General features: G+C 59.7%; 1 protein-coding gene across 1 annotated transcript in view; it reads right to left on the bottom strand.

Moving 5' to 3' along the window:
• Nucleotides 1-141: 141 nt before the first annotated feature.
• Nucleotides 142-14,838, bottom strand: part of CDC42BPB (CDC42 binding protein kinase beta) — a gene marked incomplete at its 5' end in the record, with an annotated part of 52,590 nt that continues 37,893 nt past the window's right edge. Inside the window, 14 exons of the mRNA XM_023537132.1 lie at nt 142-1,540; nt 4,249-4,319; nt 4,419-4,524; nt 5,029-5,146; nt 5,239-5,356; nt 5,453-5,537; nt 5,614-5,711; nt 8,344-8,940; nt 9,783-9,845; nt 10,017-10,233; nt 11,342-11,423; nt 12,823-12,962; nt 13,438-13,574; nt 14,696-14,838. The exon at nt 14,696-14,838 is cut by the window's right edge and continues 1 nt beyond it. Coding sequence (XP_023392900.1) covers nt 1,409-1,540; nt 4,249-4,319; nt 4,419-4,524; nt 5,029-5,146; nt 5,239-5,356; nt 5,453-5,537; nt 5,614-5,711; nt 8,344-8,940; nt 9,783-9,845; nt 10,017-10,233; nt 11,342-11,423; nt 12,823-12,962; nt 13,438-13,574; nt 14,696-14,838 — 2,107 coding nt within the window. The remainder of the gene's footprint in view (nt 1,541-4,248; nt 4,320-4,418; nt 4,525-5,028; nt 5,147-5,238; nt 5,357-5,452; nt 5,538-5,613; nt 5,712-8,343; nt 8,941-9,782; nt 9,846-10,016; nt 10,234-11,341; nt 11,424-12,822; nt 12,963-13,437; nt 13,575-14,695) is intronic.

Raw genomic sequence — 14,838 nt, 5'->3', positions numbered from 1 at the left:
CGCGTGACCCCCGAGGGAATGGCCAGCAACAGTTCCGCAGGCAAAATGGCTCTTTTACTGCCTTTAGGGCAGGCAATTCCAGCACAGGGCATTCCTGGGGCCAGACACTCGGGGCCAGATCATTACATTCAGGAAACCGAGAACTTTAAAACTGTGCCTTCTGCTTTATTGACAGGTAAATTGTTCAAAAATGTTCTCACGATTCAATAATTACAAAGACTCAGACTTACATTAAAAAAGTAAAAACCAGAAGCCCCAGCAGGTGCCAGCCCCAGCAGAAGGCTCAGGGCGTGGGTAGGTGGGCAGGTGCTAGGTGCGTGACACCCGCAGGCGGGCCGGTGGCAGCCACGTCACTCAGTGCTGACTCCAGGTAAGTGCATGTCTCATCCAGCGCTCCAAGAACGTCGACTGGCGGGAGAGCAGGGAAAAGCCAGTGCTGGGCCGCGAACAAGCTGTGTGCCGGCCGCTTCAGACGGCCCGCCAACCCGATGACTCACACGTGACACGGAGGGCAGAGTGAACACAGGTGAGGAGCTGACCACGCCTGGGCAGGGACAATGTGCAGCAGTACTAGGTGAGGCTAATGATCCACACGGGAACCAATCACGGGGCTCCATGCAGGGGCAGGACCGGGCGGGTGGGGTGTCTCGTAGCCTGCCCTTGGGCACCTAGGCCTCTGGCCTCCTCGCCCAGCGGCCCGGGGCCTGGCTGGCTGCACAGGACTGTCCACTTTATGGCAGGGGCAGAGGCTGTGAAAGCGAGCGGGGAACAGCACAGCTGACTTCACAGTAGTTTACTGGCGACACTTCGTGGTTGTGACCGGGAATGGACTAACACAGGGGACCCAGGGTAGGGCGGGCGTCACTCGTAATGGGCCTCATCCATGGCCACAAGGTTGGCAGAAGGGCTTCTGCACCTGACTCTGATGGCAAAATGAATAAAAGGCCACTAACCAACTTCCTCTTTCCTGTCTTTGACATTCTAGTGACGGCGCGAACGGCACAGCTCTCCCACACTCTCCGCGGTCCCAGGAAGCAGTTTGGGGACGGAGGGCGCAGGCTCGTGACCGAGGCCGTCCGGGGCCGTCCGCTTCCTGAGCAGAGCGGTGCCAGGGCCCCCTGGGACCTCTTGGCTTGTTCTGGGCGGGAGAGGCCGGGTGCTGGCCCCTCGTGTGCAAACGGAACAGCGTCACCTCACCTCACAGCTGCGTAGGCGAAGGGTCCGGTCTCCTGCCACGAACAACGCGGCCTGAAACCGATCACTGTTAGCCAGAGAGACTTTTTTCCATCTCCATATCCACAAAGTGATTCTACATTTCCTCGGACAACACTGGAGGGTCAGCTCAGTCTTGGCACTGGTGTTGGAGGCCACCCTTGGCTCCCTGGCCCGTGGTGGTGAGGCGGTGGCTTCAGGCGTCATAAGCCGGTTGCTCCAGGCCTTCGAGAGGGAGCTGGCTCCTGTGGGGGGAGTTGGGGCTCGGAGGGCCACTGGGGTTGGAGCTGTTGGATGGAGTCGAGTGTTTGGTGGAATCGGAATCAGGCTGTGAAGACAAAGGGGACAGCATGGAAACCCGGTGCCCTGGGCATGCGCAGTGCAGGGCGTGCTGCCCAGCCCAACGTGGGTGTTCGTGGGGGACAGGAGTGGCCACGGCTCCCTCTTTTCTTATTCTGAGAGCACCCACTGGTCCTTAAGCTTGCTGGTGAGAGATCATAAGCCAGAACCCCATCAATGACTTAGTGATTATAATTACCAAAGAGAATGACCAACACCATGAAGAAAGCAGACACCACCATAATCCAGCCGTCACAAGCCACAGACGTGACATTCACGATAAAGAATGAGAGAAACTTTCTCAACATGACAGTCTCCATGAAAAATCCACAGCCAACTTCGTACTTGACAGTGAAAGACAGAGCTTTCCCTGAGATTACCAACAAGGCAAGGTTGGACTGACTCTCCCCACCAGTCCACACCGCAGAGGTTCTAACGGCAGCGATTAGGCAGGGACGAGAAAAAGGCACCTCAGCTGGAACAGAAGTGAAACCATCTCTGTTCGCAAATGACGTGACTATGTACGGAAAATCCCAAAGACCTCAGCAAAAAGCTAAACAACTTCAGCGAACTCGCAGGTTACAAGATCAACACGCAAACATTAGATGTGTTTCTGTTCACCAGCAATGAACCATCTGAAAGGAAATTAAGAAAACAGTTCCGTTTATAACGGCACCTGAAAGAATCTCAGGCAGTTTGAAGGGCGCCGGGAGCCCTGCCTGTATCATGGCAACAAGAGACGCGGGCGTCCAAAATCAGAGGTGAGGCCCGCACACCCCGCATACGAAGCCGGCCGAGGACACGACCGAGAAAGTAAGGTTAACACGTCACGACCAAGGATTTATCCTCAGGATGCAAGGAAATCCACTCTCATGACATTAACAGGTAGGGAAAACAAGATTAAATTCTTACAGTGGCAACACAATCATTGAAATTCTTAAGAATAAACTTAGTAACCACAAACACAACCTGCAGGCGTGAGGGTTCACTGTCCCTATGCAGGAATCGGGATGAAGACCCCAAATTAATCTCCCAAGTCAATGTAACCCCAATTTTCATCTCTTCATTACGGGGCCAGCAACCTGGTTTTAAAATTTACTTGAAGGAGAAAATAAAAAATAGCTAAGAAATTGCTGAAAAGGGAGAACAGAGAGATCTGCTTTGCCCGATTTCCTGTTACAGGTGGTGCTGGCGGAGAAGTGACCCATCTGTGTGAACAGAGGTTCCAGAAGCAGAAACGTCAACAAAGGAATTTAACACGAAATAAAGATGTTTCAAGTTGGGAGAGACATGAGTGGCACAGGGCCAGTGCCATCTAATTTAGAAAGAAAGCAGCTCAGGTCCTTGCTCACTCATTCACACTCAGCCATACACACACAGAGTCCATACGCACTCGTCCTCGCACGGTCTTACAGGCACACACAGGCACATATATACGTTTTCAGGACGCAGTAGCAAACAGCAAAACCCCCCAAACTCTCACACTACAGCATTGTTTATCTTAAAAAAAAAACAACACAAAACTGGATTGCATAAAATTAAAAACTACGATGAAACTTAAAACGCAAAACGTTAAAAGGTTAGTGATACTGGGAAAAGTATTCGCAACAGTAACACCCACAGCTTACGGTTTCCCTGGCTCGGGAGCGTGGGACGCTGGGCCGACGGGCACCAGCAGGAAGGACGAGGACCGTGAGCGACGAAACCTTTTTGGTTTTGCCCCGTCAGCCCAGTCGTGAAGACGCACCCTCTGTGCCGGGGTGCGGTTTCGGGAGTGGAAGGCATGGCTGCCGGCTCCGCGCCCCGTCCCTTGGGAGCAGCCCCCCTGAAAGGCCCACGCTCGCTTCCATGCTGCTCCAGTGCCAGCCCTTTCTCGCCCCACACCCTGTCGCACGCAGGGGAAACCGAGGCGCAGAGCTATGCCTCCTCACGCACGAGGAGGCTGCCAGTGGGCAGGGCCTGGACACCCAGGAAACCTTCTGAGACAGGGTGGCCCCGGGCTGGCCTCGTGCCCTGCCCGAGCGGCCATCACAGGGAGGAACAGGCCAACATGGAAGGCTCTCCGAGGCGGAGGCTGCCCGTGCTTCACGGAGCACACCCAAGGGACGTCATCTCTGAGGGTGTGACGTGGCACAGAAGGGCCTAGGAGGGGACCCAGGGGAACTTCCCTCGGCAAGGCTTTCGCTTCTCAGTCCCACAGTGACGGCCTCGCCCCACGACCCCTCTGGGCTCAGATGCTGTCTGACAGTCTGCCAGGCCTGGCCTGGCCTCTGGGCGGGGGAACAGGGGAACGGGGAACAGGTGACTTGAGGGCGGAGCCTGCAGGGAGGCCCGGCTCCAGGCTGCAGAAGTCTTGACCTAAGCAAGGGACAGTGCTGCTCAGGCCATTACCCGGAGGTGGACACTCACACCGTCCTCTGACAGGCTCACGGCCACCATCCATGTCACCCTTACCTGCTGTAGTGCAGCCCGAGAAGTCACGATCGGGGAGCCCAGGAGGGACTGGGGACAACTGATGGGGCCTCGTGCCATCGGGCTGCCCTTCCTTCTGTGGGTGGTGACTCAGCCGCACCCCTGGACCCCTAGGTGGCCCTCTGGGCCCCTGTGGCTGTGCCCGGGAAGATGGGCCTCTCTCAACAAAAGGTCGCTCCAATCCTCCACGCAGTGCGCCGCGAACGCCCGGCAGGCAGGTCTCACCTCTTTGTCAAAGTCCTGGTCGGGATCCGACATGCTTCTCAGAGGCACGGCCACTCCAGGCTCGGGTCCACCTAGGACACAAGGACAGCTGTCATCTCAGGGACAGTGCGAGCTGAAGGGAAGGCCCAGAGTCCCAGCCTCCCAGACCCCATGCTCAGGGCCCTGGGTACCTGACGACGGCCAGGAGACGTAGGGCTTGGTCCTGGGCGGGGGCTGCCGGGACAGGCTGCTGGGAGCAGGGCCGGGCCTTTCCTCCTGAGAGAGGGGCACAGCGCTCTGGACAGAACGGAGAGCACGTGAGGGTGAGTGGGGCGCCCTGGCTGGGAGCGCAGGCCCCGGGCAGAGCCCGGCCGATCCCAGAGGCCCAGCAGGCCGGCCAACCGCGAGGTCTGCAGGCAGACACGGCCGGGGCCTGGGACCGCAGCGAGCCCGCTCAGTTCAGTTTTGAGCTAAAAACTGGCAATAGCAATTTTAGACCAAACTGAGATCTGAAAAAGGGTTAAGATGTTACTTAATTGTACCAAGGGGTTACTTAGAAACCACTTTTGATAGCCAGCTTTGTCATCAGACACTAATAGGCACTGGAGAAACACGGGTGCCCGGGTAGCCCCAGCTCCTAGGAGCAGCAGGAGGGGTGACACCGGCCAGCCCTGTGGTGGTGAAAACGCCAGGGAAGGGCTGCAGCAGGGACCGCGTGCCAGGGGCCACCTGCCTGCGCACGCACGGCGGTCAGGAGGGAAAGGCCGGCGGGGGGGTGGGGAAAGCCGGCCGGGGGCTCACCAGAGGCAGGTCCATGAGCACCTGCATCCCGTCGCCCGGGCCCATGTGGGCCACATGGTTGAAGTTGGTTGGGTTGGAAATCATTTTGGATCTCAGTTCCGGGTCTCGAAGCATCTCCCTGGGGAAAAGGGAGAGTGTCTGAGGTTCGCGCGTGCGCAATCCCCCTGGCTCCAAGGTGCATCCCTTCCCCGGGACGACGCCCCCGCTCACCGCCGCTGCTGCAGCCTCTCCTCCTCCGGCACCTTGAAGACGAAGCGCCGCTTGCTTCGCGTGCGAAGCATCTGCTTCTTGCTGTTATCGGAGGTGTCCGGCACGCTGAGCGCCGCACCTGCGGGGAGGATGCGGGGTTACCCCGGCGCTCGGGGCGCTCCGCTGGGCGGGACAGCGGGCGCCGCGGGCAGTGGCCGCCCGTGGAGAGGCTCACCCGAGACCTTGCTCTTGAAGTAGATTAGGCGTGGGGGCTCACAGTTGAGGAGGTTGAGGGTGCCTTCTGAGTTCAGGGGCCGTATCTGCCGGAAACCAGAAGGGGTGGTCACGTGGGGCGTGCGCGGAAGGGACCTGCCCGTACCCCGGCCCAGGCCTCACCCTCCGCAGGCCGATGGTCTGGACCCACTCCATGGTGCGCACGTCAAAGACGTCCACGCCGTACTCGCTGTACACCGTGACGTGCGACGGGCTGCAACCTGGCACCAAGGAGCAAAGTGGGGTGAGCGGGCAGCCCCGCCGCCCCCGGTCAGATGGGGACAGTGGGGGCTAGGCGTGGACACCTGCCCTTCCCACTCGACCAAACCTCCCACCAAATGTCAGGCCGGCACGACCCAACGTTCGCATGCGTCACCGTCACTCCCGTGACTCAGTGGCATTTGAAATACCACGCACAGACGCTGAGGACGACCTTCCTGAAGTTTTCACTTAGCGCTCACGTGATCGTGGTGAAAGCTCACGACACGTCAGGCCCAACACGTCTGACGTTCAGGGAGGGGGCAGCGGTTCTGTTTTGTGAGGTGAATTTCTTCTAGGAGACATGCCAAGGAGTCAGGTCTCTGAGTATTTAAAGTCAGCCGCACAGGTCCAGGCGACGACCCAGCCCGGCCCGTAGCACGTGACCTCTAAGGCCTGGCCCCCTCTGGCCGTCTGGTCTGAGCTTACACACGAGTGACGGCAACCATGACCCTGCAGTGAGCTCTGGAGCTGGTGCTGTCTGTCCCTTCTCGTTTTAAGTGATGGACACCGTCAGGGGGTGATGGAAAACCCCCTAGCGTACCAAAGATACGAGACCTAGACCGCTGGCCCACGTGGCATCTGAAGTTTAAGGGGACTTTCCCTATGTTTAAAACTGCAGTAAAAACAAGACGGAGAAGCAGCCATGGATGTCCGCTGCTCTCACGTCCTGCCAGGAACGGGGAGCCCATGGTCTGAGGCATGCTGTCGTCACACTCAGCCTTGCCCTGTCACCACGGTGTCCCCGGCACCATCTGGCAGATGGCTCCAGCCTGGCTCCTGGTCCTTCTATGCTTAAAAATTAATCTTTACCATGTCCCACTTCACTAGCTGAAGATGAATTTTTAAAATCTGCTATGTTGCCATTATGTTCCAAACGGGCCGCACGGTCAGCCTTTCTTTTGAATACAAAAAATGAAAATAAAACGAGTTTAGGAAGCAAACAAAAGATGCTGGAAGTAGTCAACAAACCGTCTCGGAGGTGACAGTTCAGACAAAATGGGAGGCCCCTGAGTGTCACATGGAAAAAAGATGGTTAGAGAACCTGGGGTCCCTGTCCCTCCGCACAGGGCTCTCGGGCAGCACCTCTCACTATGGGCGTGTGGGCCCCCATCCGCGAGGGGCCAAGGAAGGTCTCTGCGTGTGACTTGCTGATGAAGGGCGCACCAAGCTGAAGAGAGACAACTGAAAAGCCAGCATCGGTGGAGAGAGCACAGGCTGCGGCCTCACGGAGCTGAGTCTGGCCCGACTGCTGCTGTGTGCTCACGCGAGCCATCTCAGCTCCGTGGCCCTCGGCGTCCTCCCCAGTGACATGGGACTGACTGCCCGCATGTGACGGGGAGGCTGAGCACATGTGTGCACTCAGCCCAGGGCTCGGATACACAGGATCATCCCACCAGCTCTAAAACTGGCTTAGCGTCTGCACTGTGCAGCGGGAAGCGACCTGGGATCAGAGCCGAGACCAGGCGGCATCCACGTGGCTCACGCACGGCTGAGGTCATGGGAATAGCACTCAGTGACCTGCGTCCTTTTTGACGTCAAACTTTTCACAAAGTGAGCCTTCTAGAGGGAAAGACCTGTGGTTCTGAGGCCATCCCTGCACTGGCTGTCTGCGAAGGCCACGGTGCGTGGCAGGGGAGGACACGAGTGTCACGGCCGTGGGCCCTGGGCCGCCCACCCAGCCTCCGCCCTGGCCCAGGGCTAATGAGTCAGGACACACCCACTGACCCCTTGAGAGCCAACGGCAGGCAAGGCACCTCGCGGGCCTGGGCTCCTGGTCCCAACACCCTGTGGTTCTCTGCCAGCCTGGCAAAGCCGGCCCCGAAGGAGGCAAAGGTTGTGGTCCTAGGTGATTTTACAGGCGGACACCAGCCGGACCTCCCATTCCCACAACCCCATTCCCTGGGGCTCAAGATGAACGTGTCCCTCTGGCTCACATTATCACTGCCTGGTTTTCCCGACCTGCTGGTTCAGCAGTGTAGACCACCTCAGTAGTTAGCGCGAGGCGGGGCTCTGAGGTCAGGGTCTGTTGAAGGTGGGACAGCAGGCCAGGCGGGAGGTGACCCCGCGGAGCCCAGACTCCTGCGGGCTTGCTCTCCATGCTCTCGGGCCTTGCACGACTCCCGCCCAGCGCCACTACTCACACAGAAAGCCACTTCGACTAAACACATCGAGTGACTCAACTGCCTTCCGGGACAGCCCCGACCTGACTGCTGTCGGAGAGAGCTCGCCCCAGGAGGCTCGGCTGGGACCCTGGAGCCCCGGCCCCGCTGGCCAGCCCAGACACCTGCGCCGGTTTTCCAGGCTGTGCACGTTCACGAGTGACTCTTCGGCGAGGGGCTCCTGCCACGCCTGGGACAGGGAAGGCGCCATGGGCGGCAGGCTGGCGTGACAGGGAAGAGGGCCTGGGGCCACCTGTGAGGCCACTCTCAGCTGGCCCGGGAGGTGGATCGGGCCATTTTCTCCCGCGGAAACCGCGGCGCCCGGCGCCTCAGCCGGGGGAACTGGGAGACGAACCAAAGCAAATAGAACACGTGCCGACGGGCGATGTGAAAGCAGCGGCGGGGGGGATGGCAACAGAAAACATATACATACTACAGGCGACAGGCGCCGCAGGCCACATGAGCTCCTGCATGCGTGACCTCCGGCCTTGTGGGTCCACGTACAGTCCCATGTGGCTGAAGCAAAGCAGGTACTCCTCGCTTTTGAGCTCCACAGCACAAAGGGCGTCAAAAGACTGCTGGGACAGGAAGGCAAGCGAGGGGTCACCGGGATTTACCAGGGTCACAGCCGGCCCGTCTCCCTGGGTGCTCAGCAGCGAGAACCCGGAAGGGTAGCCGACACAGAGCTTGTCCTTGACCACGGCCATCCACTGCACAGTGCCAGGGGCCACGACCTCACTGAACTTCCTGTGGAAAGGCCTAGTCCTCTGGACCTCGTAGCAGAGGACCAGCCGCTTCACCGCCACAAACAGGCAGGTGGCAGAGCCCCTCTTCATCGTCCCGACCGCCATGAGCTGGCAGCCCTTTGTCTCTGGGAGCTTGACGTCGACGCTGCCTTCGGCCCCGTCGAAGGCAGACCAGGGGCAGAGGTGGACGTGGCGGCTGCGGCCGCAGAGGACGGCCGCCACCTTCTCCCCGGGAGCAAGCTCGATCTGGTACACTTTCTTGTAGTCGGCGACGCGGACGATCACTGTGGAGGAAGCCTGGCGTGAGGCCACGCGTCTGTCACGAGCCACCGCGCCCTGCCACCCTCACTCACACCCTCTGTCTCTGCTCCCGCCGCCCTGCACAGCCCCGCGGCCCCAGGGCCCGGCTAGGACATGCTGCGTGCGGGATGATGGCCCTGGCCCTCCCTCCAGCTCACCCCTGAAGCCGAGAACCCTCGGGTTGCTTCTGGGGAACAAGGGACTGTCTCCGAGCTCACCAGACCCTTGGGTGAACAAAGCACCGACCCCCAGGCACCTAAACTAACCCAACACCCCGGTGCCCTAACTCTGTGGGCTTGCCCTTGACCTGGACCCCGAGGCACGAGCAGCCGTGCACACCCTTCTTTCACGTGGTCCGGCGCGTGGACACCGGCCATCAGGAAAGGGACACTGCCCACCACAAAGCAGCCCTACTGCGTGGGGCGGCTCCCGGGGCCTGGGCGCAGGGCTAGTCCCACGCTCCTTGTGCTTCTGACCCTAGACCAGGGCGGTGAGGAGGGGTGACGTGGGCGCTTGGCCTGCTCTCACTGGGACGGAGGGCCAACGCGCACGACAGCCAACCTAGCGCTGTGACCTGCGGTGGGGAGCTTTGCTCCCAGTCTGGGCACCCGTGGACACTCAGGGGACGTTCCATTTGTTCCATTTGATTTTTCTTGGCTGTTGCCTTTCCCTCTCTGTATAAAGTTCTCTGATGTGATGACAATTTGCACATCCAGTGACTTCATCGTGGCCCCTGCACGTCCCTACCTCTGACGCTGTGCTCGTCTGCACTGACCAGGCAGGACCCAAGACAGCGCAGGGTGGACCCTAGCCCCTGGCCACTCACCATCACGGGTCACCTCTATGACATAGAGACCTTCTTCTAAGCCGACCACAATCCTATCGCCATCTGTGGGCAAGGACACAAAGGACATCGTTCTGTCAGCACAGACCGCCCGCTTCTTACACGTGGGGCAAGGACAACTTCAGATGGACGGCAGGAGAGCGGGGCGGCGCCGTCTGACGCACGCGGCTTCCCACCCCTGAGGACGACGGGCACCCGCAGCAGCCGCGGACGCACCCAGGATGGCGGCGGCCAGCACGGCCTTGATGAGGGGCAGTGCGCTGTCGTAGGCCTCCTGCGGCGTGTGCACCGCCTGGTTCCGCAGGCGGTTCTTGTGGAGGATCGACTGCAGCCCTTCCAGGATCCCGACCCACTTCCTCTTTTCGTTCTCGTTCTCAGTCAGAATGAGCAGTGAGCTGGTCTTAGAAGGGGTGCCTAAGAGAGACGCCGTCACCTTCGTGACAGGAACAAAGCAGAGAGAGGAGCCGTCAGACAAGCGACCCGGCCCGGACGCCGCCTGCCCCGGAGGCGAGGAGCCGAAGGATGCGCTCCCGACGCAAGGGTGACCGTCAGGGAAGGCCCCCAGCCCGGGCCCTTTTCCGAGGGGCCCGCAGAGGCCGAGGGCTCCTGCGCCGTGAGCAGGTGGGGACGCAGTTATAAGCGGCGCCCTGTGGCCCCTGCTCATCAGATTCTGTCACTCCTGATCGTGCCTCAACTGTGGTTGACTGGCCATTTTACAGCTGTCTTCTTGACCAACCTAACTGCAAAAGATTCTCAGAACGTGTCCAGAGACAACAGGCAACAGCGGCTCCGACCAACGCTGCCCAGGTCTGCCTCTGTGCGCGTCCCCCGGCCCAGGGAAACCCGGACCCCCAGCTGCTACGAAGTGATCACCTTTTAAGCACACGATGATGGCAATTTTCTGTATTGGATACATGAAGTGCTTTCTGAGTAGTGATGTGATTTAATAAAAACGATTCACAGACTCAGTTTTCTGGTCAACCAAAACCTCGCCGTGTTTATAAAACCCCCAGGGGAAGGGGCCGGGGGCGTCTCAGCCTGACCCACCATCTGGAATCTTCCTGATGCCACAGGGCCTGACACTGACTCAGCGGGGACTCTGCCTCAGCCAGCGAGAATGCGGATGAGCAACGTCTGCTGACTTTCCCCCGTTTTGTTCCAGTTCGCGTCCAGTAAACGCTCAGGAGAGGAGGGGACGCTCCAGCGTCAGCGTCCTAGCGCAGCCGGGACGCGGACCACGCAGGATGCGGGACGGGAAGGAGGGCCAGCGCTGTGGGGAGCCGGGCCGAGGAAGAAGCTGCTGGGAGGTGCCCCAACCAAAGGGCGCCAGCACGTGCAGAGGAGTCTGCGGCTTGGCGAGGGAGGCGGGCGAGGGAGGGCAGGGTGGGCACGAAGCGCGCGGACTCGGAGCAGGAAAGGAGAGTGGGACACGGGACGGCCTTCCGGGCGCACAGTGAAACGCTCAAAAGAATCGTTCGGCTTCAACCATGGGAGTTTTTTCACGACTAATGAAGCGACTCTAAGAATCAGAAACGGCGTACCCTGAATATGCACGGAACGTCTCGGCGGGAAGCGTGTATGACGTCCGAGGCCAGGACCGAGCTCACGGAGAACTCTTCATCTCTGGTGAGAAACACGATGTTCAGGATGCTGGGCAAGGAGCACGCGCGTGCGTCTGCCCTCCGCCCGTGTGCTACACGTCTCACGAGAAAGGAAGGACACTTCATGACAGTTGTCTCGAACACCTGGGTAAGAAGGTGCTTCCACTGACAATGCCGACGAACAGATGACTCAAGAATCCTGCGTTTGTTTCAATGATCAGGGACGTCTGAGAACTGAAGGGTCACACTGTTCTGGTCCTAGTCAGACTGTCCTCGCTACAAATGCCACCTCACTGATTAGGCCCATATCTGGCTACCATCGGGCAGCTGCTTGGCTGTCACTTTTAGAGAAGGGGATGAAGCGTGCTGAGACAGCCCCGGGAGCCCCATCTCCAGCGCGTGCTAAGCCCTGGGCTCTACGTTCCACGCGCCACCCCTGCAATGCCCACCAGTGGCCTCTTCGTCACCAGGCTAGGGCCTACTCGTGCCCAGCAAGGGACAAGCAGAATCACCAGGCTATTTTCCAAAACACAGGTCCCCAGCTATTCGGCCCGCCCCGCAGGCTGGGGACATGGAAAGTGGAAACCGTTGTGGAGGTGACTCTGCTACCTGGCTGTCCTCGGCGGCACCTGCCATAGCACCCTTGCCCGCCCAGAACCAACGCTGGAGACCGAGGCTCCAGGCCAGGCCCTAACCCTGGGCAGGTGCCAGCACGCTCACATCATCTGCAGGTATTGTCCTGTGTGGCCCTGGGGGTTGGTGACAGAGGGACAGGAGATGACACAGCAGCAGCAGCAACAGCTTCCCACGCCAAGCCCTCGGCTAAGCCTGTCCCATCTGTTAAGTTTTTAAATCTCCACGACAACCTTCCAACCTCCGTGACATTACCACTGAGCCCATTTCACAAACAAGAGTGAAGCATCAACTACAAGGAAGCCTGGAAGGAAGGGCGCACCCTGCTGTCTCCCCGTGATGGGTGCTAGGGGGTGCCCCGCTGTCTCCCAGGGTCGGTGCAAGGGGGAGCCCCACTATCTCCCTGCGCTTGGTGCTCAGGAGGCGCCTGATGAGGCTGGAGGTGGTAAGAAATGCTGCCATACAGCCAAAGGTCGCACAAAGCCCAGAGCTCTGGATCTGTCACAAACAAGAGTGCCTGTCAGGGCCTGAGAGCGGAGACACCCCATTCAACGTGTCTTCCACTTGTTCTTGGGGCATGTGGTTTTCTTATGTTAAACGCTCATTTGGCATGTTTTCCAGTGTAAAAAATGTCAAAAGCAGGAAGTTTCTGGCATGCAGTTAAGCACCTGTTCTCGGAACAGCACAGTAGTTAAGGGTGTGCAGGTAGACGTGAGTTAGATCAAGCAACAAACTCGTCTTGGCGGAAGGCGCGTTCCAACTCACGGGGTGCGGGCGCGGGCACGCACCTGAGATCCAAGACCTGGCTGGCGACGACGCCGGGCTGGGTGGACTTCCCTTCAGGCAGGTCGTAGAGAAAGAGCTTACAGTCACAGACGACCGCGTATGCCCGCTGCCACCCCTTCTTCACCCCGGTAGGCTTTGGGACCTACAGATAGACAGCGACCACGTCTCACTGGGCCACGCGGGCCAGTCACGACCGTCCAGGCAGTGGCACGTGGAGTGCGGGGCCCTAGGGGACCTCCTGGAGGCGCCTCTGCACCCGCCACCTCCCTCTGGCTGCTGCACGCTGGCCTGCTTAGCTGGGGACAGCACCCCACGCCCCGCCGGGCTGGTGCCCAGAGTCCCGTCTGGATCCTAGGAGTCTCAGGGCACTGCTGGGGAGGGGCTGTGCTCCCAAGAGCTAACGTGGGGACAAGGAGAACACCTCGGCCAGCAGGTGCGCTCACACCGGCACGGAGCACTACGATGCTCCCACGGGACAGGCGCTCGGTGCCGGTGGGCACAGTGGTCTTCGCAGAGCCCTCGGCTCTGGAACCTTGTCTTCCAAGTGTGCAGCCCAGGGGGCGGGACGGGGCCCTGCTCCTTCCCCAGGACCCGCCCCGGGCTGTCCTCACTCCTACCTTCACGTAGCCCTTGTAGGCAGTGCCCACGCCTCTCTGCACGTCCACGCCGAGGGGCCGCCGGGACTGCTCGGGAGGGATGGGGCACACCTGTGGAGCGCTGTCCTTGCAGGAGACGTGGCAAGCGAACGAGCACACTGGAAAAGCGAAGGTGCATGTCAGCAACGCCACGTGGCAATTCCCAAGTGTCGCCAGAAACGGCCCAGACCCTCGACTAACCCGGTTCCCACCAAAGCTCAGGGGCTGTGGCCCGGGTGACGTCTCAGCACACCCACAGCGGCACTTGGGAGCGAGGGCCCCTGACGGGGAAGGAGCGTCGCAACGCTCTGCCTCTGGTGCTCCCAGAAGGCCCTGCGCCTCACTCCAGCTAGGTTTCAGAATCACCTCGAAGAACACGACCCGCAGGTCTGTGACAGGGCGATGGTGTCAATGACACGCAGGGGTCCTGGCAGCCAAGCAAAGGCCCACCGAGTTTAAGTAACAAAGGCAGAGGCTTCTGTGGCCCTGGCACATGAAGGAAATGCGACTTCTACAGAGCATGGCGGCCAGCCGACCAGCGGTGCGGAGTGCGCTCAGGGCCTGCTCAGCCCCAGGGCCGTCACCTAGCATCACGTGACCTTGGCTGGTGGCACAGTACCGGTCATGTCACCGAATGAGAGCACAGCACGGGCTTCACCACTGACAGTGGTTGTAGCCAGGAGGCACAGGTGACAGGGCTTCTCCTCAGAGGACCTGACAAGGGACGGTCTTAAAGTCCTTTTTACTCCCTGCTTTTGCTAATTTTCCAAAACGACTATGATCGTTTGGATTGTTATCTCTTATGATCAACAATCAACAATAAATGGCCTAGAACAGCGGTCCCCAACCTCTGGGGCAGCAGGGACCAGTGCCCTGAGAATCTAACGCCTGATGACCTGAGGTGGACCTGACGTGGTGGGGCCGGCGCCGGCGCTGGAAGGTTCACTTGTCCACCTGCAGCCCGGTTCTTAACAGGCAAAGACCAGGACCAATCTGCGGCCCAGGGGCTGGGGACCCCGGCCCTAGGCCACACCGTAAGCAGGTGTCTCTCACCACGGCAAGGATTCAGGACTGAACTCCTGGCCTTTACTGAGAATTCACAGGACTAAAAAGAGAAAATCTGTTCTCAGCTCACAGGACTTCTTTTCAGCCCTACTTGCCTTTATAATAACTGCTCTCCCCTGAGATGGCCGGTGCCAGGGGACACGGGGGACACGGCAGCAAGCGGACGGACACTCACCCTCACAGGCGTAGCCCTGCCGGATCAGCCCCACCATCAGGGAGGTGCAGTGGCTGCACTGCGTGGGGCTGGAGAAGGACTTGATGCTGAACTGGTGAGCTTTGGGCTGGAGGAAGAGCATCGAGAAGGTGAAGCGCATTTGA

This window comes from Pteropus vampyrus, unplaced genomic scaffold (genome assembly GCF_000151845.1).
Source record: "Pteropus vampyrus isolate Shadow unplaced genomic scaffold, Pvam_2.0 Scaffold178, whole genome shotgun sequence".
NCBI lineage: Eukaryota > Metazoa > Chordata > Mammalia > Chiroptera > Pteropodidae > Pteropus > Pteropus vampyrus.
This window is presented reverse-complemented; position numbering and strand designations above follow the sequence as displayed.